Source organism: Emys orbicularis, chromosome 25, assembly GCF_028017835.1.
Source record: "Emys orbicularis isolate rEmyOrb1 chromosome 25, rEmyOrb1.hap1, whole genome shotgun sequence".
NCBI classification, from domain to species: domain Eukaryota; kingdom Metazoa; phylum Chordata; order Testudines; family Emydidae; genus Emys; species Emys orbicularis.
Genome location: NC_088707.1, coordinates 4349038 through 4374010, shown reverse-complemented (window position 1 = coordinate 4374010; position 24973 = coordinate 4349038). Strand labels below are relative to the sequence as shown.

The 24973-nt window shown below is 46.4% G+C and overlaps 2 protein-coding genes across 3 annotated transcripts in view; both read right to left on the bottom strand.

Moving 5' to 3' along the window:
• PIP4K2B (phosphatidylinositol-5-phosphate 4-kinase type 2 beta) overlaps positions 1–10986 on the bottom strand; it is a 30445-nt gene extending 19459 nt beyond the window's left edge. The window contains exons 1-2 of one of the 2 annotated variants that reach the window (XM_065422439.1): positions 10946–10986; positions 8452–8560 (exon numbers count right to left, since the gene is read on the bottom strand). In XM_065422439.1, the coding sequence (XP_065278511.1) occupies positions 8452–8560; positions 10946–10977 (141 nt within the window). In that variant the 5' untranslated portion in view covers positions 10978–10986. Of the gene's footprint in view, positions 1–8451; positions 8629–10945 lie in introns of those variants that run through there. The other variant, XM_065422438.1, reaches the window with a different exon arrangement.
• A 247-nt stretch (positions 10987–11233) lies between these two features.
• CWC25 (CWC25 spliceosome associated protein homolog) lies at positions 11234–23376 on the bottom strand. The gene is made up of 10 exons (XM_065422437.1): positions 23293–23376; positions 21640–21812; positions 20699–20935; positions 18883–18952; positions 17839–17963; positions 16739–16802; positions 15613–15809; positions 13933–14028; positions 12966–13127; positions 11234–11497 (listed from the first exon to the last, which is right to left on the bottom strand). The coding sequence occupies exons 1-10, from the start codon at positions 23308–23310 to the stop codon at positions 11383–11385; spliced, it is 1257 nt and encodes a 418-aa protein (XP_065278509.1). The 5' UTR covers positions 23311–23376; the 3' UTR covers positions 11234–11382.
• Positions 23377–24973: the final 1597 nt, after the last annotated feature.

Sequence of the window (24973 nt, the reverse complement as noted above, 5' to 3'; positions counted from 1 at the left end):
GATCAAGGTCCATCTTGCCCAAGATACTGTCTCTGGCAGCGGCCTGCACCAAAGCTTCAGGGGGAGTGTCTAGAACAGGGCAACTATAGAGCGATCCACCCAGTCTTCCACTCCCAGCTTCTGGCAGTCAGAGGTTTAGGGTCACCTTGAGCACGGACTTGCACCCCGACCATCCTGGCTAATAGCCACTGAACTCTAAAAGTCCCCCCTAAAAAGACCAACCAAAGGGCCTGTTAAGCATAGTCCTCTCAGAGGAGTGAGACACTAGATGTTAAATCTTGGCCAAATAAAAGTGGAACTACAAAGGCATGCTATAGTACGTACGTATTTATACTGCTCTCATCACCATAGTACCTGAGTGCCTTCCAACAGTGCATTAAGCAAGGTGACTAACATCTGTCGTGTCTGTTCTTTCATCCGCTCCCCAAGGAGAGGAGTGTGTGCAGACGCACGTTACTATGAATTTATGTTAGAGAAAGCAAAATCAAAGAACTGCGCGCTTGGCACAGAAGGTGGCGAGGTTTGTGATGGTCCCTGTCTCCTGGGGCAGTCCATTCTAGTGTTTTGGGCCAACCCCCGAGAAAGTTGTCTCCTGCACGGACGAGCTTTACCCTTATTGTAGAAGCTCCCTTTGTGCCAGAGGAGTGACGTTATCAGCCACACTCTTTTATCTCAGAGTTTTAGGCAATCTTTTAGATACCCTGGGCCCACGCCATGGAGATGAGAACCAAGACTTTGAACCTGACTCAATATTCTGTGGGAAGCCAGTGGAGGGAGAAGGGGACAGATTTGATGTGCTGGCCGTAGCATGGTGTCCCTAGCCGGTTTGCCAGAAGCTGGGAATGGGCGACGGGGTGGATCACTTGATGATTCCCTGTTCTGTTCATTCCCTCTGGGGCACCTGGCATTGGCCACTGTCAGAAGACAGGATACTGGGCTAGATGGACCTCTGGTCTGACCCCGTATGGCCGTTCTTATGTTCACTAAAGAGACACTGAGATTCACCTTTCAGTCAGTGCATTTGCTGACTAATCTAATCCCATCGATACATGTTAGCTACTGTCCTAGACCATAAGCACTCAGGGCAGGGATGCCTTCATCCCTGTCTGTAAAATGCCTGGCACACTGTTGGCCCTCTACAAGTTGTTTCCAACCATTCTCCTCCCCCCATCTCCTCCCACCAAAAAAGACCTTTTAGAAGAAATCAGTTCTTGGGCGGTCTTGAAAAATAAACTGTCACTTTACAGGGCCCATTATGCCTTTTTAAATTGCCATTGGACTTTCTATTCTCATTCCAGGCGAGACCACAGCAAAGTAAAGACTCAAATGGGACACTCAACCCCCCCAGCTCTGGTCAGTAAAGGAGTGCCAGTAAGAGGGGCATATGCTGCTGCTGCCCATTCTGTACCTGGTCTGTTGCATTTTTGCCGGGGTTTAGTCAATCTGGCATCGATCCCCTTCCCCAGAATTCTGATTTAAATAGGATGACACATGCCAGTCATCATCATGATCAATTTAAAACAAAACCCACCAGATACATGAGAATCTGGAGGGCAGATTACAGAATTTAGCAGTAGGTCACACTTTAGATCGAACTATTTGACGATGTCTCAAACGGCAAAGTCACCGCAACAAGGAGCGAACGCTTCTGGTTTCACCTGAGTGCAAGCACAATACCACTAACTAGGACATGTAATTTCCTCCTTTGTACGAGATAAAATAAAAACAGCTCGTGTTGCTCTGTAAATACACAGGCAGGGCAAGCTGTGGTGCTCTTCAGTGCCTTGACTTCTTGGGCAGCAGTAATCAATAGGATTCTAGGTTTATTTGCAGTGGGTAACTCATCCTTATTAGCAAGGGTGATTTCTTATTCAATAAGACACATCAATATTCTGTGCAGTTCAGGGCCAGCTGTTCTCAGGATAAACAGGAAAAGCAGAATTTCATTTCAAAACCTGACTCTAGCCTCAAAGTGGCAATTACCATTAGTAAATTGATGGGACAACGCAATTTGTTTACAAACAAGATCTAAATGACGGCGTATCCAAGTCTATTCTCCAGAATTCTTTAGAGCAGGAATTTGCTCAGAAAATAAAAAAATACTTTGTTCCCTTCTAGTGCCTTTCAGCCAGGGAACACAAACTGCTTTGCAAGCATTAATCAAGCTCCACAACACCCTCATGAGGTAGGTAAAGGATATACGTAGGGATCACTTTCATCAGCACTGAGATCTGACCACATCTGGAGCAGAATACAACCGCTCAACTGCAGACCGCAATACGGTGCAATGGTTTAGGACAGAAAGTGAAGAAGAATACTGTACATAACTGAAACCCTAAGTGTGGGCTGGTTTGAGAAAATAGTTTTCCTGAGCTGAAGTGTGATTAATTAGACAGATTATGCCATGGAACTCTTCGTAACCATTAGCAGTAAGTTTTGGTTCTACAGCTCATGCCAGAGATGGAACCTCCTGCAGGAAAACAGCCCCTAGCACCACCCTTGGATATTGTTTGATTAAGGGACGAGCATCTCCTAGTGACACTGAACAAACCCCTTCCTGAAGCACCTCAGAGATCTCCACTGACCTGGCCCAATCTTGAATAGCTTGTGAGCTGTGATGGAATCGCAGCCCAATATGCTAGGGTTGCAGGCCATGAGATCACCCAGTCGAGTTTTTCTGATGTATTTTAGGTACTTATATGGCCCCAATCACAGTAACTGTCTCACAGTCTTTAACGTATTTATCCTCTCAGGACCCCTGTGAAACAGGTAAGTGCTATTATTATAGACAGAGAACTGAAGCACAGAAAGACTAAGTGACTTACCAAAGGTCACAAAGTCAATCTGTGGCAGAGCGAGGAGCAGAACCGTGGTCAGTATTGTCAAAGTCAGACTCAGGACTCACAATTTGTCAGACCACTCTGTTTATTAGCAAAACGCTCTGCTAATACACCCAGATAATGTGAGCACCATGCAAGACTCAAACTATCTTATTTATACAGATAAAAGGGCACGAACGTAACAAGATAACAAAAGGAAGCAGAACTGATAAGTTTACCTGGGGCTAGATATACATATCTTATTTCCTTACTAACTATTACCGATCTCCTGTTAATGTCCCACCATTAGCTTAAGTGGACCCATTGTTTCATACCTTAATGTTTCTCTTCCTGACAACTATATTTCAACATTCCTTATTCCTGCTTAAAGGAACATACAGCATTTCTTTAATCCATTCTATTTTAACAATATAATTCATTCTACTTTCACAGTATCCAGCCCACTGGACTATTTCTCCCCTCATTATCTCAAGAGAAGGTTCCAAAATACATTCTGTTGCAACATGGGGTCACAGTATGGCAAAGATCGTTGATGCTGGTTATCAATCCTGTTGCCATACACCGCACTTCCTAAAGGTCAATTACAGCCCGGGAAGAAACAATCAACATTAGGGATGTGATGAATATTGGCATATGGTAGGTTGAGTGCATCAGTTTAGTGGACTTCAAAACAGTATATAGCAGATGCATCTCTGTGGCCAGAGTTTATATGGCACGCCAAAAACAACAGTATGTTGCAAATCCAAGTTTTACTATTTGGATTGAATACCAAAGAGCTGCCTTGTGTACTGGCTGAGCACAAAATCCCAGTAATCCTGTGAGATTGGGTGGTGCTTCATTCAATAAATGGAGATTCAAGACGAGAGAATGCTGCCATTTGCAAGATCCACAGAGACAGCATCATGAATATACAGATTTAAATGGAGGTGCACCCGCTTACACCAGATCAGAAGCCAGCCCTTTGTTCCCACCAAACGCCACAGATCTACAGCTACCATCTCGCTGAACAAAGGCTAACTTGAGCTGCACAGACATGGCTGTTCAACATGTAGAAACAGGGAGAGACACTCACCACCACTGGCAAACACTAGAATCCTGTCATCTGGTACAACCAATACCTTACAATGAGAACTATGGTCTCACCACTTGCACAGAACACTGTTGCTTCATGAAGTGTAGTTATCCCCTCCAAGAATCTCATCACAATTTAACATTTTCACCTCCCGTCTTGGTGTTCCTCTCCTCCACCCCTTACACAAACACTTTCAATCAGGCTATGAAGTGATGTGCGGGAGGGACACTAAATGTAAAGCCAGCAATGAAAAGCCTAAATCTTCTGATCTCCCCCAAAAGCCATGACAACAGCATCTGTGGCCAGCCTCCAAAGGATGCCATCTTTAAAATGGTTTAATTCTTCAATGCAACTCACGAGCCATTCACAAATGGGACTCAGAATCTTTCCAGCTCTCTCTCTTTCTCCTATTTGCATAACTTCTCACACTTCTTTTGGGGGGTGGGGGGAGGAAGGGAGGCAAAAACAAGCTTCCTCCCCCCACTGCAGCTGTCAGGTTCAAAGATTCAGCTGCCAACCATCATTACTGTTGGTCCTGTCTACACAGGGCCACAAAGTATCAAAATACAATCAAAAACCAGTTCAGACTCACTCAATTTAAATGTGGTTTAGCACAGTCAGTATGGATGAAGACAGACCGTGTTAGAGAGAATTATAGCCTGAACTGGTGTAAAAAATAACTCCCAATCTCCATGCACTAACATCTCCAGACACATCATCTACTTTTGCCCACCATGCACTGTATTTGCATCAGCTGCCAGCAAGCCTGTTTAAACCCAAGGGAGGCCTAGCTGTTACCAGAATAAGTTAATGGACCCCAGGGTGCATCTTTACAAAACAAGCAGACGGATTGCATAAAATGGTTGTTTGTCTGATTTGTCCATGGAACAGTTTGGCCCAACTATTTTTGACACAACCCTCACAATCACGATTGTACCAACACATTCGGGCACTCCCAAAGGGTTTATCCGATAGGGCCGTGTATTATATAGCTACCGAGTTCATCCTTTGCAGCTCCAGAATGTAAGCTTCTAAAAAAATGTCTCTAGCCCTTATAGTTGCAAAGATAACGTTGAAAATATACTTAAACTTTAGAGAGCACACAGCCTGAATAGGAGTGGTGAGGTGTGACTAGGGTGACCAGATGTCCTGATTTTATAGGGACAGTCCCGATATTTGGGGCTTTTTCTTATATAGGCTCCTATTACCCCCCACCCTCTGTCCCGATTTTTCACACTTGCTGTCTGGTCACCCTAGGTGTGACCCACCTCATTCATCGCAAGAAGCAGTTAACTCTGAAACCTACAGATGGCAGTGACATTGCCAACACCGTTAACACTCTCACTGCTGACCACTGAAGCAAACCTCCAGCTATTTATTTTTATTCCACAGTTGCAAAATAAATGCCACAGGGCTACTGGAACAATATTATTCATTTTTATATTTCATAAAAATCTCTTTAAAAAAAACCCCCAAACATCTGGAGTTGTTGCAGAATTTCCTCTACAGTGGTTCAGAGACCAAGATTCTGCTTGCCATATTATGGGGCCTTGCCTATGAGCAGGAGCTTCGGGTACATTGTCAGATGAGAGACAATGCATCATAGGATGGAATTAAGAAGATTTGCAGCTGTCCTCATGCAGCCATGCTTGTGGCTTCCTGTTCGTACTGGATCGATTCAGCAGAAGCGGAGATAGCTTACCAACCAGTACAACCAGTGCCCAGTAAGGCATCCTGGACAACTGCTGTGCTTGGATGCAAACCTAGTACTGTATATTCAAACACTAAGTCTGTTTCAATACCTTTGGATAGGAAGATAGGACTCCATGCGTGACCTATAACTTCCTGGGGACAATCCCTTCAGATTTCTAACCAAGCCTTTGGAACAACCAAAGGAGAGACTGGGTTGCAGAGAATCCTTCCTACATATTATACCATGCCCAGTTCAGGCTGGGACAGGGCTTTGGAACTTGAGGTAGAACTGTGGCATAAATACACAGGCAGTGGACGTGACCAATAAAACTCATAACTATATGCCTCACTATCTAGTTTCAGGAACTCTCAGTAAGCCCAATTGGGCTAGTCCATGCGCTGGGCAGTGACAAGACTCTCTCAAAGCACTTCCCTCACTCCAGCTTCTGTTATTTGTCATCCTAAGAGCTGGGCAGATTTCTTTTCTAATTGTAAAGTAAAAAAGGTGCTTTCCTGTCAATATTTGTTCAGGGCTGGCCAATTGTAAAACAGGTTCAACTGTTCTTTTTCATTTGCAATGGGCCTTGTTTACAGACAGTTGCTGCATGAAAAGAATTGGCCTAATTCATTTGTTTGTAGCACATAAGTGATTCCACCTCATATACAAATAACTCTGTGATGCCCTATTCTGAGGACTCCTCAAACACAGGCTTGCATGAGCAACTGCTCATTAGTAAAGCAAATAAAAATAATGTAGACTATGATCTGCTTTACACAATGGTGGAACTGGGCTCCAACTGTTTTAGCCTCACCTAAATGCCTTCTCAGCAACAAGGCCAGTGGCAACAAAGTAAAATCAAAATTAACTGACAACAATTCATTAGGAAATCACAGATGTTTGTCAGTGGGTGGGGATGAGGAGGGTCACAACTGATATTTTCCAAACCCTTTGCTGGCTCTACAGGATGCAGCTTTGCAGTTTCTGGCAGCAGTTTCATTATAATAGCCAAGGGCCAATAAAAAAAGGACCAGGGCCACCAAGAAGTTCCAAGTGGCAACTGCTCCAGTGACTATGAGGCAGCAAGTGAAACTGATAAGAATCTTGTTAATTTCACTGCTTCTAATGGAGGCAGGAAGCTGAGGGAAGTCTTGTTAATTTCATTAGACTGCTTCTTGGCAAAGTTCTGAGCAGCAGCAGAAACACCTGAGCATCTTTTGACTCAGGAAGACAACATGTATCCAGTCATATTTGGGAGGTTTTCTTCACCACCATATGAGCTAGAAAGCTTTATAAATAATAATAATCAGCAAATTAAGTTCTGCAGGAATGGATAGCTTAGGCCCTTTCACTCCATGGGAAGGAATAATGTTTTCCCAGCCCTGAAAAGGAGTACATTAAATTTGAAGTGAGGACGGGAGGAGAGAAAGGTTTCTGGAATTGCATGATCAGAAGCGACAGAGTCCTGTGGCACCCACGAAAGCTTATGCTCCAATACCTCTGTTAGTCTATAAGGTGCCACAGGACTCGGTCGTTTTTTTACAGATCCAGACTAACACGGCTACCCCTCTGATACTTGACACCATGATCAGAAGAATATTCTACTAGGATGATGGATTTCAGATCTTTAACTGCTCCCATGGCAGTTTATCTGCTACAGCCATGAGGCAGTCATTTCCAATCCAGCCCATCTGGGTATATGAGGAGAACGGTGCAAGATTTTGGGTGCAATCACAGCAGCTGGGGGAAGAAGTTTACTGAGTAAGGTATGAAGCTGTCAGAAGCAGGATCCAAAGGAGACTGCAACAGGTGAGGAGCTCCGAGCGCTTCACAGATATTCATGTCAACCCCCACAGCTTCCACCTGAGGTAGGTGTCACTCCATCCCCATGGGAAATCTATGGCCCCCAGTGCCCTGGGATCTCACCTGGGACATGGCCCACAGATTGTCAACATTCAGCACAGGCTCCAAGGTTTGGGGTGAGGGTTTCCATGGGAAGAATGAATGGGAACCGGATCCTGGCATCTCCTCATTGTGCATCTGACCCTACCATGAGGATGCTAAGGCTGGCTCTGTGGTTTCTTAGCATTAGGGAATCTCCAATGTGTGTGTGAGTAGAGGGGAGGGGCCAAGAGTCCTTTCTGGCTAACCACATGAGGGTAGATTCCCACATAAGGATGTGGAGGGGCAGGAGGATCTTTGCGAATGGGAGGGCCAGAGACACAGGGTCTCCTAGGATCTCACTGTGTAGTTGGCCTCTCACAGAGAGGATGGGGATCCCAGGGTGATATCGGGGGGGGGCGCTCTGGGTTTTTCCACCATGTTGTTACCCCCCCCCCAAGCAGGACCTCCTGGTTCCAGGGAGATGGGGGGCCCTGTCCTTGGGCTGTGAGGCGTCAGAGCCCTGAGGGGATGAGGAAAACAACGGGATGAGCGCCGAGACCTGAGCCATAGATGCCCAAGGAAAAAGGGGGGTTCCTGGGGTGCAGGGATCCCCAGGGGGATGGGGTGGGAGTGTCCGGGGTGGGAGCCCTGATCCCAAGGGATGGAAGACATCCCTGAGGCAGGGAGGTGCCTGGGATCCCCTCACCGTGGGGCTGCCCCCCAGGATGAGGGTGTCCTGGGGAAGGCGGGGTACTCTCAGAGGGATGGGGAAACGCCCCCAACCCCAATAGCAGGGTCTCCTCACGATATAGCTCCCCCCCCCATAGGGGCACTGCGGGAAGAGCCCAGGCTATGGGGGGGGTCCCAAGGAGGGGGGCTGTCCCCAGGGCGGGGTGGCTGAGGTCTCCTCACTGGGGGGGTCCCCGAGGGGATGGATGGGGGCCCCGATCCCGGGCTCGCCTCACCGTGTGGTTGGCCCCCCACATGAGGACGCTGAGCAGCGGCTCCGAGGCCCGGAACAGCTTCACCTTCTGACACACGAAGTGCTTCTTCTTGGTCTTGGTCTTGCTGGCGCTGAGCGCGGCCCCCAGCGCCGCCCCGGCGCCCCCCGCCGACGAGCCCCCCGCGCAGTTCGAGGCCATGGCGGATCCGCCCCCCCCCCCTTCCCTAGCAGCGCCTCCGCATGGTTCCGCCCCGGCCCGTTACACCTCCCTTTCCCCCCAAAACAGTGGTTCCGCCCGAACCCCTACACCCTCCGCCCGATGGAGCCGTCCGCTGCTGCCAGCTCGGTCCGGCCCGTTCGCTCCTCCCTCTCCCCACAATGGTTCCGTCCGCCCCGCTAGCTGCCCCTCCTGCCCGTCCCTGCAGTGGTTCGCTCCACCGCTAAGGAGGAGCCGCTATAGCCGGCCGAGCCCGCTCCGGCTCCTGCACTGAGGAGGCGCCAAGATGGCGGAGGCCTGAGAAGGAGGGGAGTGGGATGTACCATTCCCCACACTGGCAAGGGGTACTGAGAGCAGGAGTGTAAGAGGGGGAGCCACTGCCTGGTCCAGGGTTAGTCCCAGACGAGTTCCCCTAGGAAACCCTAAGGGTACATCCGACATGCTGGGCTGATGGGGGAACCGCTAGAAGGGGCGAGGTAGAGAAAGGGGACGGAAAAAATACCTCCCTCCTTCTCTCGCCAGTGATGGTCTCGCCCAATTTGAGTGACGTATTACGTCAGGCCCCGCCCCGCCCGGCTGTAGCCAATAAGCAGCGAAGCGCCTGGAATTATGAATGGCCTGCTATCTATGTCACACACACACTCTTAAAGGGCGAGCGAAAGGGGCACAGCTGCACATGGGGGGTGGCGCTTGGCAGCTTCCTCCCTCCTCATCTTCCACGTGCCGCACTAGGGGCCCCCCTAGCTCCTCCTCCAAGATCCCCGCCTTGGAAGGGGGAGACCTAGGAGCTGCCACTCTCCTCCCACTCCAGCCTACACGGAGGGGAGCATGTCACTTTCCCCAGGGGAGGCTCTCTTTCCCCTCCCACCCCCCAAATGACAGGGGCCAACGGGCAAAATACCCGTGGCTTTTCCAGAGAGGCAGAGGGTGAGCCCAGGCTTTCTCTTAGGACAGGGTGCCATCATAGCAACTACAAGGATGGACACATCTGTAGTTTGTTAGCCAGCTCTGATTATTTAATAATGGCAGCTGGTTGGTTTATTTCCTTACCTGGCTATAAGGATTTAAGGTTGCTGGCTACTCATTTAGTGTAAATCTCATTTATGCTTGAGGAGACCTAGAATGTTTTGGTATGGCCTTTTCCAATCACTCTGTGCAATTCTAATTCTGTCTCTCGCAGTAGAGCTTTTTCTGCTAGTGCCTCCTGTTGTTTCTGTGACAAAAGTGGTTATGAGCTATGAGACCGAACACACAGTTGTAAAACAGGCCACACAACATTTAATAAAACCCATTGCTGTAACACAACAAGGATAAAGGATTCACGGTGCTAATATACAAAGGCGGGTATGAGAAATACTGTCTTTTAGATATAATTTTTAAAAGTTGCTTAAAGTAAATGGGTTCATTTCTGACTCCCATTTGCACTAATTTTAGAATAACCCAGCAGTAAGCTACTATAGAGCAATAATCATCTGCCAAAGGAAAACATTTTATACAGCGTGGTCAATTCAAAGAGAGTACTTCAATCAGCTTTGCAAAACTGCCATGAAAATTTGCTCTCTGAGCTACAAAGTACATTTGCCTGACCCCTCATAAAATGGAGAAATCCCCAATTCAGTCTCTCACATTCCTACCCTCAGCCTCCAAATAATGACCCCCTCCCCCTTCTACACATGAGCAAACAGAATTTTGTTACTCAGCATTGCAAATTTTTTTTGCCTGCTTATCAACACAACAGTTTTATTTTTGAATGCAATACTCATTTTCATCATAATGTGGGGAGGGGACATTTTTATGACGGTTTTCCAAGGCTGCTGTAACCTATTGCACTAATTGCTAATTGGCCCTAAATGATGAATTGACAGTGCTCCCTGCAATTAGAATCTAACCCTCTTTTCTGGAAATGAGTCAGAGATTTTTTTAAAAGTACTTTAAAAAAAAAGCCTAGTCAGATACACCCCTGTACTTAAGCCCATTACTCCATGTATATGTACAAAATCCCAGAGAAATATTTTATTCTATTACCTGCATCTTGTTTGAGTTTTGTTTCAGTTTATTCTTCCTTTCACTCAAGTCTCTGCCTTGCTGACACACATCATTCAAACTTGTGAGCAACTTGGCATATTTCTACAGATATTTCACAGATCAGATACGTCTGAAACTAACTCCATACACCCTCCTTGCCTATTCCCAAACTGTGATACTGAATACTAAACAAGCTAAGTCTGTCTCTGGTGTCACTTCACAGAAGTTAGCAGAGTTATGCCACAGATGAATTTGTACCCATGGCCGATTCTACAGCATTGATAAAATAGATCCTTTCTCAAGCATCGAAAAAGGTCAACTTGCCCAGTTAGTCTGGTAATTAGTTACCAGAAATTTGTGTCTGAGAACAGTATTAAAAATGGATGCTGGTTTAGGTGGGCAACAGGAAGCAGGATCTGGCAAAGTGTTAAAAACAGAATACAAGGGTGGAGGGTGACTCCAGCAAACAGCTTGTTGCAATGTAATACTCTAGGTATAAATGCCTTCACAAAGCTAGAAGGCCAAGGAACTCTGTGCTGATATAGAGAAGTCCAGCTCCCTTTCACAGAGTAAGTATCATTGCAGGAATCTGTGTAGGTTGTTGGAGGATCCCTCTGTGCATGGGGCAGCTGCCCTCTGAGAAGAAGTGTCCTGTGAACTGTTCTGAAAGAGCCCTCGTGAGCCAGCACATCAGCAGGAGGAGAGCAAGTTTCATCTCTGCATAAAGTTTTTTTCCAGGGCAGCTGGTGTTCTCTGGATGGAATGGATGTTGCGTTTGACCCGATCCTCTACAGAGGAAGTGGACGCACTCTCCAGTTTTATGTGGCTGCAGAAGAATTGAATGAGAAAGAAAATCAGATCATCCGTCTAAATTTTACTGGCTTTCCAGTAAAGCTTCATTGTTCCTGGACTCTCATGCATGAGCTAGAATAGGAAATAGGCTGCTGCTTCCTAATGCAGTCTGCATTGGAACATTTGAACGACTACAGTTTAGCCTGTGACAGACTAAATAACATATATGCAGGGTCAGTGTTTCTCTGTATAGATTTTAAGAGGTTCCCAATTACTCCTCAACCTTCAAACAGAACTGTTAATTACCAATGCATCTGTCACAGGAGAGTCTGCTGCTTTCTGAGAAGCATGCAAGAGGGAAAAGCAATCTGTCCCCAAACCAGGGCAGTGCTCCTCTGGGAACTCAAATGCTACCGCTCATGCTGTAAATTGCGATGTTAGCAACAGACAAGAAGGGATAATTGTGATCCCTGACGTATTACCTTTAAGACTCAAGCCACATTATTAAACAATATCCTGTGCTCCTCTCACGCCCTCAAGTCACGCACAAAATGCCAAATTTGTCAACTCGTCTGCTCTGAGAGGGGGAAGGAGGAATCCACCCTCCTCCTTTGGATTCTGCCCAGGAGGATTGTCTATGGTGATTTTAAGCTACTTTGTACCTTCCCAATTCTGCTGCTCCAGGGGCTAGAACAGCCTCCAGCATAATTCAGACAGTTCATAGGGGCTCCTTGGGCTACAGCACTGTATACAGTAGCCCTGCCTTATACACCACTCCTGCCACACCCCCTATGCCCAGGTCTGTGAGCGGGTCCTCAGAAAACACCTACACAGCTGTCTTCCTCAGCTTCCACGCTGGGAGAATCCTTCCCCAGCCCGATATGGGGCTTTCTAGCCACTTTCCAACACTCCAATTCTTACCCAGCATAAAGAGCCTGGAGCAGGGGGGGGGAGGATCTCACCCCTTGTGTTCACAGATGCCCCTCTCTCATAACACCCCTTACCCTGCATGGTCTGTTATTTCTTGATCTAGTTAGGGCCCAATCACACAAGCCCTCTGCACATAGACTCCCATTGGAGGTCTGTGTACAGGGAATTTGTGGGATCAGGCCTTGATATTGCCTGTTCTGAGAACAGGGAATTTTTCTTTATCTGCTTGTAAAGCACCATGCGATTCTATAGTGCTCCACAAATAACTTGCACTGAATGACTAGGCAGCCATGAAAGTCTTGATCACTCTTTTTTAGAGAGTTAGATTAAAAAAAAAAAACACACATTTAAACCTCCTTAGTTCTACTGTACAACATGGAATCAGACAGTAGAGATGGAGAAGCTCCATCAGGTTCTACCTCATCCCATCCTGCAGCCAGTGCAGGATTATTCTCTACAGTGTCTTTGTCGAGTCTAATTTTAAATGTCTCATCTGCTGTCTCACCCATTCCCTTGGGAGACTATTCCCTGCGTTTAACTCGTCTAGAGGAGTGGGCTAGCAAGACACTCACTGTAGGAATTTCCCATCTCGGGAGCTGAGTTTCTCCAGTTCTCGTTCCCGCTCCTCCTCCTTTCGGTGTCTCCTGACATTGTTTGCTCTCTCCTCTTCCCGCCACTTGGCGTTTTCCAACATTTCCTGACGCTTACGCTCTAGCTCCTCTGCGGAGAGCTTTCTGTTGAGAGGCAGAAACAGCGCTGTTAATTAGGATAGCTTCCCCCTCCCCCTTGCCTCTCCCATCCCCAAACTCTACTGCAGAAGTTATTCATAGCAAGGACACAATCCACTACATTATTGAACACAGCAATCCCATAGGAGAACTTCCTTGTTTGCTGAGGCTCTGAAGTATGAACATACTCAAGAAGGTCCCTCATTCCTTATAAGACAGAAACGGGCAACATAGCCACCCATCTCCTGGATGTTTTCCATAACAGCTGTTTGAGCCTCAAGTTCTTGGCATTTCTGACACAGCTTTCTTTCGGGCCTTGATTCAACTAAGTGCTTAAGCACATACTTAAGTGGAATGTCTTTTGTGTTTTGATCTTCACTATTCTCCTTCCCTCCATGGCCCAATGAGATCCAAGCCTTTTTGTTTTTTAAACTGTTTGGTAAGAGGACATCAACAGGGGCATCACATTATCCTGATGGCCTTGATATAGAATGCTTCTAGCTACCAGTCTGTGGGATAAAATGACTTCACGTTCGCCCCCGCAGGCTGGTACATGGCATGTGAACAACTGGTAGCCAGGAAGAGAACATCCATCGCAATGGGAAGCAGTTCAAGATGGTAAAATACAACACACTCGGAAATATCAAACACTGTTCGGACTGTTCACCTGTCCTGCTGTGGTTCATTCCATTCACCTTTGGTCCATTCTAGTTAATAGAATTCTGTTTTTGCATTACTCACTGCCTATTATTTTAGGATCAGCATGGGCAGCTTCCTTATGAAGGTGCCACATGTGCAACATTTTGCCTACCTAGTATACCCTGAAGCATGCTGTCGTCGGTATCCTTTTTTAGGGGAAGGGCTCCTAGCTCTTTCCTTTTCTTTCCTGTCCACCTTGGTGCTGTACCTGTAACCCAGGAAAGAATTTTTAACACCACATGCACATAATATCAACATACCTATAACCCCTTCCTGTATCAATCAGATCACAAGGACTATTGCTGGCGTTTTGAAATAAGAGCTCTCCTATAGTTCCAAGTGCATTATCTGTCACTTTCAGCAGAATGGATGTTGTTTTTAAAAATTAATGTTTATACTTAGTTTATTTTCATGGTTTTATCGTTTTATTTTTACCCAATTCAAGTTTTTGCACCGGCAGGGAATAACTAGTATCCAAGGTTTATCAACACTTAATGACTGTGGAAGTAAAGATTCATAACAATAATTGCTTCATATATCATTTTTCAGAGCATCTCGCGGTACCAAATATTTTGTTAAGGCCAGTGACATCATATTAACCCTCAAACAATACTTAAAAGGGACACTATCAACTTAAAAAAAAAAATCACACTGCCTGAATTTTTTTTTTTTTTTTTTTAAAACAAAAAGCCCCTAAAATGACTATAATTGAAAGAGATTCAAGAGGGGAAAAAAATTCCTCCGCTCGTTTATTTTGTGCATTTGGCTGCACTTTGAGTAAACTTGCTTTCACTGATTTCCCAAATAGTTGCTCTCCCCTTTTGCTTGTTTGTATGGGTCATTTTTATTCACAGCAACAGGAAAGAAAAAAAGTTTTAAAGAATACAAGGAGTGGCAAGGAGACCAGGGGCTGCAACGATTTTATAAAAAAACTGACCAGATTCCAAATTGTCAATGTCCCTTTAACAATCTATTTTAGGGTTTTATACGGTCACCCATCATCTTTGTATCTGAGCTCCTTCCATGTAAAACTGATAACAAGAGCAAAGTCCTTAGTGGATTTCATGGAGTCTCTGGTAGTTCTTCCTCTATGGGATCACAACCCTGTTTGGGGTAGGAATTTTGATGAAGATTTTATTAAACTTCCTTTTTTGGGGGAAGGGTTGATAGGGATTTAGAAGTAGAAGGGAGTGTCAGTGATGTGAGAATATTTGGAAAAACTTTCCACCATAAGAATGATTAAATTTAAACAACTTCTCTCTGCATGGTGTGTCTCACCTAAGGTGACCAAATGTCCCAATTTTATAGAGACAGTCCCGAGTTGGGGGCTTCTTTTTATATGGGCTCCTATTACCCCCGACCCCCTGTCCCGATTTTTCACACTTGCTATCTGGTCACCCTAGTCTCACCCTACCCTGTCTCTCCTTGTTCATTTCTGGGATAAAGAGATAATTCAAGGATTACAATTTATTTACTAAATAAAATCAAATGCTTCCCAAGCCCTGTTTGTGGTTTGGGAGATCTGTACAACAGCTACAAAGGCAACCCCTTGAACTTGATGCAAAGCCAGCCATCCGTAGTTCCACCAGCTTTAATTTCAAGTCATTGGGATAAAGTGATGTGAGAAATTAACGCTGCAGAAACATTAGGAAAGAGTTACAAGCAGGCTGTTGGGGTAATAGGAGGAATTTTGCTGCTGAGCATTCAACGGACTTCTGAGAACTCCTCCCCTGAGAGAAGCCATGCATGCCCTTTATTTTAATCTGTTTCAAAGTGAAGGTTTCACACTCACTGTTCACCATGTCTAGGAGGAGATCTTGACCTCCTGTGCTCAGACTCTTCCTCCTCTGTACTCTTCTTGCCAGTGTCTCTCTTAGGAGATCCGGACCGGCTCCTTGACCTAGCGCGGTCTCGGTGTTTGTGGGTGGCTCTTTCCTGGCCAGCAGCTGGAGAGCGCCGAGGCCGGTGACTGTGGTCAGGGTCTCTACTCTGGAATTAGGAAGAGAACATCATTCAAAAGAGAGCAATTAAATGCACAACAGTCATGGGAGCCCCGGCATGGTGCTGGTTAGGCAGAAAGAGCTAGGCTAGGCAAAGTGCATGCATATGTATGGGACAGAGGCTAAAGGCATCATCTACAACTCCATCCATTCACAAGAAGGTCTCTCTGTACATAGTCCACTGCAGTGGTTTTAGACAGATTAAACATATATTTCTATAGGGCCTTGCATCCCAACGCACTTACTACTACACACATAGAGCACCAAAAATACAGCCACTTCTGGTGTGGCGTGCAGCAGCTAACCAGAACAGTAAGGGGACAAGAACGTTTTGCCAAAAAAACTGGGGCAAATCCTTGCTCTTGTGAAAAGCCCCACTAGATCTTTAGCGGGCACATAAGAACTAGGTTGTTAAGGCCTTTTCTGGAAGACAAGGGGTGAAATCCTGGATCCAGTGAAGTCAATGGGAGTTTTATCCTTGTCTTCAATGGAGCCACTATATCACCCCAGGTGCTTAAATAGCATGATATAAAGTCAGACAAACATATGACCCTGGCACAGTAAATGGAATGGAACTTGACTTATCCACCTGGAAAGGCAGGGGCGCTGGAACAGCTTGTATAGTGCGGGGGCTGAGAGCCATTGAACCAAAACTGTAAACCCTGTATATGATGGAAACCACTTCAAGCCAGGGAGTGCGACAGCACCCCCAGTTCCAGCACCTATGTTGGAAGGACAAAATCCTTGATGGGACTTGAATCTCTGGTCCCAATGGGAGCTTACCCACAAAACCACCTCCTTTCTCACTGTCCTCTTCCAGAGCCTAAAACCACTACGTCATCTCTAGAGCCATGCTTTCCTAACAGCTACATGGGCACACTCTACAGACAGTACGTTGTGAGAAGCACGTGTGCCTACCTGTAAGCCGTACCCTGGGACTTTGGGATGAACAGGTTCCCAAGAACTATCCATCTTCTTGGATCTAAACACAAAAATTAAAGTACGGTCTTTGGCTTCTATCCACTGTAGCCATTAAACCTTTCAGAGTTTATCCAACAGTCTAACATGACAGGTATGTATCTGGAGTGTGTTTTCCCAATTTGTTTTTCCCCTACATAAAATATTAAAAATAATAAAATGTAGTCCCCTCAATGATACTGGCGGTTCGTGTATCATCCCCCCAAATCACCATGTTATAACTAAAGATAACACAGGACCACAACATGATCCGAGTGGTTTACAAAAGCAGAATAAGACATTCTTAAATGATAAGCTCTTTGGGACAGGGAAAGAGAAGGTAAATGAAAAGCACAAGAAATGAGACAGCAGGCCAGGGATGGGAGGGTCAGTTGTGCAGAGACTGATGAAAAATATCAGATTCATAAAAATGGGGTTTAAAACGGAATTTGAAAAGGGGGGGGGCTGACAGATTAGAAGGAAATAATTCCAAGTATAGGGGCAGCATGAGAGCAACAAGAGAGGTGAATGGAGTCATAAAACAAGAGGATTGTATAGGTATTAGGTACAAGTAAAAGTATAGGAAGTGAGAGCAGAGATGTAGGCGGCGGCAAAACTGTGCAGGGCCAGGGTAAGGTGCTTGAATGGGCTTTCGGTAAGATGGGGATACTGCCGAGCAGGGATTCAAAGGACTGGGGTGATGGGATGAGAATGCAGGGTGAAGAAGAGGATTTCAGCAGTAACATTTTGGTTAGCAATTTTCATCTTGTGCTAACAGTGATCTTTATCGTTAATGGCACCTGGGGCTGGCATAGCAAAAAGGGAGGGAAACTACAATATACCAACTACTCCTGTTAAAACAAGACGCGGAGGAATCAGGATTAGGTTGCGGTTTACGTTCAACTCTGCCCAAACGCACATGACTGTGCAGTCAACTGCAGCACAGCAAGCCGCCTTAGGGACCTTAAGAGTCACAGAGTGAACTCTCTTCCCTCCTATATTATATGCAAACCCAACGGGCTGGGTAGAGATTTTTAAAAAAACACAGCCCCCAAACGTACCTCGCTCTGCTTTGCCCGTCGTCACTGCTGGTGCTTTCACTGCTAGAACTTTGATGTCTGCGTTTCTTGTGCTTCTTTTTCTTCTCCTTCTTCTTTTTTTCCTTTCTTTCCAAGCTGCTTTGCAACTATAATGCAAAAAAAAAAAAAAAAAAAAAAAATCAGTGCTGATCATTGTAGCTCGCACGGTCGTTAGACAGTCACCATCATGGGTGGCTGCACAAAGATTAGATTCTGTATGGAAAGAGTCTCAGGACAACACACACTTTGCAAAATCTCTTATGAAGGGGCAAGGGACTTTTACTATGGAGCCCAACTGAGTCCTCCTCACTGTCTTTGTGACTTGGCATAGCTGATCTGTGACAAGAGAATCTAGAATGAAAATAATTTGTTACAATAATGTAACAAATAAGTGAAAGGGGAAAGATAACATGGCCCATGGGTTGGGTTTTTTTTTAAACAGTTGCTGAGAGACTTTCTATATGAAAGAGCTTATTTTGTTCTTATCCAAAAGGAGGCAGGGAATAAAAAAATTCCTCTCTCTAAAGCAGTGGTTCTCAACCAGGGGAACATTTACCCCTGGGGGTACGCAGAGGTCTTCCATGGGGTACATCAACTCAGCTAGATAGTTGCCTAGTTTTACAACAGGCTACATAAAAAGCACTAGCAAAGTCAGTACCAACTAAAATTTCATACAGTGACTTGTTTATACTGCTCTATATACTGTACACTGAAATGTAAGTACAATATTTATAGTCCAATTGATTTATTTTATAATTATATGGTAAAAATGAGAAAGTCAGCAACTTTTCAGTACTAGCGTGGCTGTGACACTTTTGTATTTTTATGTCTGATTTTGTAAGCAAGTAGTTTTTAAGTGAGGTGAAACTTGGGGGTACACAAGACAAATCAGACTCCTTAAAGGGGTACAGTAGTCTGGAAAGGTTGAGAGCCACTACTCTAAAGAGTGTTTCTTCTGGACCCCAATTCTGCTCTCACTCAATTCAATGCAAATTCTGCTTCTGATTTCTGTGAAAGAATACATACCAGTTCTTTGATTTTCTTCATTTTTACAGGATTATTCAAAACTTCCCTTTTTTTCTCTTCCTCTCTTTTCCTAACAAAAATAAGCAACATTGGGGTTTTCAAAGAACATTAATAACATCAAAGATGAAATATTAATTCAAAGCACAAATCAAGGCCTGATTCTGCAAACACTTATGCACATAGTTAACTTTAGTACCAGGAGTTGTCTCATTGAAATCAACGGGGCTATTCGAGGCAGTAAAGTTATGCATGTGTGTATTGGCTGGACTAGGGCTTACGGCAGACTTTGTAAGTGCGACCATACAGATCCAACTGTAGGATCGGGGCCTTTGGGGTTTTTTTTTTTCCAACTTGAAATGCTGACTAGCAAGGTCAATCAAGAAACTGTTTTATATCCCTGTGTATATTGGCTCCATGGTTCCATCATGTCCTGTCTAAGGAACTGACTTGTCCCGATGCCATCCATCCTGGCTGAGACACTGGTGAATGTCTGATACCTCAGCCAAGAGCAATATATATGTAATGCAACCAGACAATTGCGAAGTCTTGCCCATGGGAAGTAAAATTCCTTCTAGAGTCACAGAGCAATCAGTTTACAACCTGCAGCATGAGATACAGCACTCCTTTGCAGGCATAACTATGATTATTGGTCATAAAATTATCCAGTCTCTTTCAAAATCCAGCTACAGGATTTAATTCTATGCAACTCTGATACAATCATTTACACCAGAGCTAGATGTAAAATTACAGCCTTGTAGAAAATGCAGCCTCTTTTTCCTACTGAAGGATTTAGAATTTACACCTTCTTATTGGAGGGCATCAACTGCTTAAAATCCCATTCACATCGGGCTACAGCATGGGCAGCAGGATACAGCTTGGGCCCCCATCCTGCAAACACCTAAGCCCACAAGTAACTGTCTGGATGCGGGTGGTCTCACAGACCTCAATGGGACCATTCAGACATGCAAAGTTACTCACATGCTTAAGTGTTTGCAGGATCTGGCTCTTATCCTGGAAAGCAAATGAGTGCTTGGTATTTACAAGTTTGAAATAAACAAAACCAAACCACAAAGGGAAGCTTGGATGTGTGTGTGTGTGTGTCTGTGTGTGTTTAATAGTGTAACATTTAGGAAAAAGGAACCAAAAAGATCTCTAGACAATCTTCAGTTTCTGGAAAAACCATACGTCAAATTGTGCCTTGCTCAAATCCTCTTGCTTAACAGAATACAGCAAGAAAACACAAAAAAAGACTCCAAATCATAGCATGCAACATCTCTGAGAGTCAGCAGAGAAATCTAAACAGTTGCAGGCCAATCAGATCAAATATTAGTATTGCAGAAGTACTTTGCAGTCTCAACCAGGTCCCTATTGTACTGTACAAATATATAGTCAATGACAGTCTCTGCCCCAAATAGCTTCTAGTCTGAAAGACAAGACACAACAGGTTGATAAAGGAAACAAGTGGTCAGGGGACATACGGGGTGACAAACAGAATATGAGTCTTAAAACAGATGAGCTATGTGCAGTTTATATTATATTTAATATTTAATGGAGATATCCGATCTCCTAGAACTGGAAGGGACCTTGAAAGGTCATTGAGTCCAGCCCCCTGCCTTCACTAGCAGGACCAAGTACTGATTTTGCCCCAGATCCCTAAGTGGCGCCTGCAAGGATTGAACTCACAACCCTGGGTTTAGCAGGCCAATGCTCAAACCACTGATCTATCCCTCCCCCAGTTCTTGGCCAATCATCAAGCAGTGATCACAACTTACTACCTGCCTAGGTTAATTGTCCCTGTCAATATCCCATTTAGTACCTTATCATGAAAAGTGGATCCTCCCGGATTTTGCTTGCCATGTCTAGGACAGAATTGGCACCTGTGGGGGCAAAAATGGAGCCTGGGAGAAGTCCTGTTTCAGTGGAACAACCTGCCTCTTTGTCTTCCATCTTCTCAAAGACATATTTATCCACAGGGCGGCCCATCAGATACTCTTCTCTGTTCACCATACCCCCGGGACCCTGGTACATCCAGTCCAACTTCTCTTCTTTTTTCCTGTTTCAAGCAAAAACTCCATGTTACTTTGTTTTCCTTCCAAGCAGCTCTAAAGTTTCACTTTTCTCTGCAAAGACGAGCAAAAATGCTTTAGAGTAAGCCGACCTTAACCCCCTATCTTTGGCGCTGATCCTGCAAAAACCTACGCAGGTGCTGAACTTTACATGCAGCAAATAATCCCACTGATGTCAACAGGACCATTCACAGGGTGGAAAGTTAAATGCCTATGGTAAATTTTTTACAGGATTAGGGCCTTAGAAATTAGATGGAAGGGACCTATTAGGACTAAGTCTTATCTATCTCTCTGTCACAGCAGGATTATTCTCTACACTCCAGCCCTTGTCCATTATTAAATGACAACTGGAGATAATTCCACAGGGTAATTGATCTCATTGCTAGGAAATTTCTCCCAGTATGGAATTATCTCCCAGCTCTAAGATACATGGAGAGCTCTATTCTAATCAACCAGAAGTAGTAATTATTGGCCCATTATAACAAGCATCTTCATTTTCTTATGGCACCTACAGTTTATAATGTGACAGCCAGGAAAGTTAGTTATTTGGTAGCTGTGACTCAAGTCCTAAAAGAAATGTGTTACTAGAACGTCCCCATTCAGAAATTCCTCCTGGTGACAAAGTACTTCAAGTACAAATGATGCACACAGGATTTTCAAGGGACAAAACCACACACCCCCTAACTCTTACTTGACTGCTCCCACATCCTCCGCATAGCGCTGCATCTCCTCCCGGGCTCGCTCCTCCCGCAGCTCCCGCTGCAGCTCCTCAATCTTCTTCCGCTCGGCTTCATGTTTCTGCTCTGCCTTCCACACCTTCTCCACATTGCGCAGAGTCTGGGGATGCCAGCTCTTCTTCAGATTCTACAGAGAAGAGGAACCAGTACAAGCAGTTTTTAGAAAGCTAATATCCCAGACCCACAAAGTCTCTCTGCGAAACGGGAACACAAGCTTCTCACAAGGGGCGCCAGGAGGATGAATCAAAGGGGCACAGAAGTCATATTTTAACAAATATTTCCTCATCTACTTTCTGAATGCTTTCGATTATTAATATTGAAGGCAGGTTAGCGAGCAAAGTTAAGGACTGCTCCTGCATTCCACACACCCTCTCAACTCCCCCGACTTCAGTGGGAGCTGTAATCGTGCAAGGAAAGCAGGCTTAGGTCTTTACCTGGGGGTTGGGGGGGGGGGGGGGGGAATCAATCAGATTGGCCAATAAAAACAGACAAAACAGTTTCACTTTCACCTAAACCAGCGCTTGAAGTGCCTGAGCAGCAAACAAGACACAGATTTTAAATCAGCTGAAAAAAATCCCAAAGGTTTAAACATCAAAGTGCGGGTTTAACTTTGCATTCTACCTTTGGGGTTTTGTAAAACTGCTGTGTTCTTCCAGAGTCCCTTTTCTCCAAGGCACTGGTATTTGTTTACCACCTCAATTTAACAAAGGGAGGGTTGGTTTGTGTTTTAGGCAGAGGGTTAGGGAATTAAATTAAATTAAATTAATGGAGATATCCCATTTCCTAGAACTGGAAGGGACCTTGAAAGGTCATCGAGTCCAGCCCCCTGCCTTCACTAGCAGGACCAAGTACTGATTTTGCCCCAGATCCCTAAGTAGCCCCCTCAAGGATTGAGCTCACAACCCTGGGTTTAGCAGGCCAATGCTCAAACCGAATAATTATTTATTATCTGAAGGTGTGGTAGCACCTCAGGGTCCCAGCTGTGGACCAGGGCCTGACAAACACAGAGCAAAACGACAGTCCCTGCCCCAAAGAGATTACACTCGAAGAGATTACAACGTGTCGCAAGCCCTTTCCTCTCACTTTTGCCCCACACAACCAAAGTTGGGCCCTGATCCTGCAAACACGTATGCGTGTGTTTACGGTTAAATTCAAGCCCCCTGCTCCGGGGCAACTCGCTTGGTTCAAGTTACGCCCCGGCGCGAACACTTGGCGAGATGGGGGTGGGAGCTGGGCTCTCGTTGAACAGTCGCTTTCGGGCCTGGATAGCAAAGCGATGAAAAGAGGCCACTGCCATGCAGCGGAGCATCCCCGAGTTACCCGGGGACTCTCTCCATGGCTTTAGTCATTACCAACAAAGGGGGGGGGGGGAGATGCACCATAATGGCAACGGCTTTTCAAAATACAACCCCCCCATCTCAAACAACGCCCCTCTCCCCAGGGCTGGAGATCCCCCCCCAATTTAACCCTGCACCCCCCAATCCGCCCAAGCAAACTCTAGGGGGATCCGGCTCCAAAACCCCGGGGGGCTCCCAGGGGCCAAGCCCCATATCCCCCGCCCCAGGGGCCCCGCTCTCCCCCTCACCCCCCCGGCCCCGGCCCCTCACCAGGTCTCCTCCCCCCATGGCGGCGGAGACTCGAGCTCGCCCCGCTACCGCTACCGGGCCCGGCCGCGCGTCAGCTCCCGGCGTCGAGTCCTTCCCCGCGGGGCCCCGGCTGATGGCGCCACTTCCTGCGCCCCGCCCCGGCCCGGCCAAAGGGGAGGCCCGGCGCCTGGGGGCGTGTTGGGGTTCGCGGTTTGGGCCCAAGAAGGAGGGGCGGGGTTTGGGGAGGGGAACTAATGGGGGGCTGTGTCCCTAGGAAGTGTGGGGGGGCAGGGTTTGGGGAGGGGCTATGGGTCTGGGAAGTGTGGGGGCAGGTTTGGGGAGGAGACCCAGTGGGGGGTAGGGTTTGGGGGGGGGAGGAGACCCAGTGGGGGGCTGGCTATGGGTCTGGGAAGTGTGGGGGGCAGGTTTAGGGAGGTGACCCAGTGGGGGGCGGTTTGGGGAGGTGACCCAGTGGGGGGCTATGGGTCTGGGAAGTGTGGGGGGAAGTTTTGGGGAGGGCACCCAGTGGTGGGCTATGGACCTAGGAAGTGGGGGGGGGGCAAGTTTGGGGATGGGCCTGGTGGGGGGCTGGGAAGTGTGGGGGGCAGTTTTGGGGAGGGGACCCAGTGAAGGCTGTGGGCCTGGGCAGTGTGAGGGGCAGGTTTGGGGAGGGGACCCAGTGGGGAGCAAGGTTTGGGATGGGGACCCAGTGGGGGGGCTGTGGATCTGGGGAATGTGGGGGGCAGTTTTGGGGAGTGGACCCAGTGGGGGGGCTGTGGCTCTGGGAAATGTGGGGGGCAGTTTTGGGGAGGGGACCCAGAGGTGGGCTATGGGCCTAGGAAGTGTGTGTGGGGGGCAAGTTTGGGAATGGGCCTGGTGGGGGGCTGGCTATGGGTCTGGGAAATGTGGGGGGCAGTTTTGGGGAGGGGACCCAGCGGTGGGCTATGGGCCTAGGAAGTGTGGGGGACAGGTCTGGGGAGGGGACCTAGTGAGGGGCTGTGGGCCTGGGAAGTGTGGGGGGAATGGCTTTGGGAGGGGAACCAGTGGGGGGGGGGGGCTATGGGCCTGGGAAGTAGGAGCTAGGGCTTAGGGCCTAAGAAACAGTAGCAGAGGGGGCGATCAGGGGACCACAAGAAGAATCCTCAGGTGATATGAGAGGAAAACCAAGCTGGGGAACAGGTGTGGCTCTGCTGGCTCATCGGCCTGGTAATGATGCCGTGAACCATCAGTGGAAGACGGGAGTCGGGTTTAGGCTAACACTCAAGTTATATTTCGAGCTAACAGTGTAGTGAAGACAAAGCCTTGGATGATTTATTACTACAGTATGGCTAGCCCTACTGTTCGGCTCTGGGCCTACAAACTGATGTTTTGCTGCAGATGTGGTCTCTATCTTTCTCCCAGAGATTACAGTGCAAGTCCATTATCTGTCTAGGACTCCAATTTAGTAGAACTGATACCATCATTCACTAAAGGGGACAGTAAGAAAAAATGTCAAAAGGAGCTACTACGAATGGTCTTTGTTCATTTTAATAAACAGTAAAATAATTAGATGTGAGTTAAAGAAATAGAAAGAAGTATTTCTTCACACAATTCACAGTCAACCTGTGGAACTCATTGCAAGGGGATTTTGTGAAGGTCAAAAAGTATAACTGGATTCAAAAAAGAATTAGCTACCTTTATATAGAATAGATCCATCAATGGC

Bases quoted from the DNA above. Each gene is read 5' to 3' on its own strand.
- CWC25 (XM_065422437.1), bottom strand. The intron at 17,964-18,882 runs GTATGTATTCTT...TTTGCATTATAG, and splicing joins TGAAGAAAATCAAAGAACTG to TTGCAAAGCAGCTTGGAAAG. The intron at 16,803-17,838 runs GTACGTTTGGGG...TTTTGTGTTTAG, and splicing joins GACGGGCAAAGCAGAGCGAG to ATCCAAGAAGATGGATAGTT.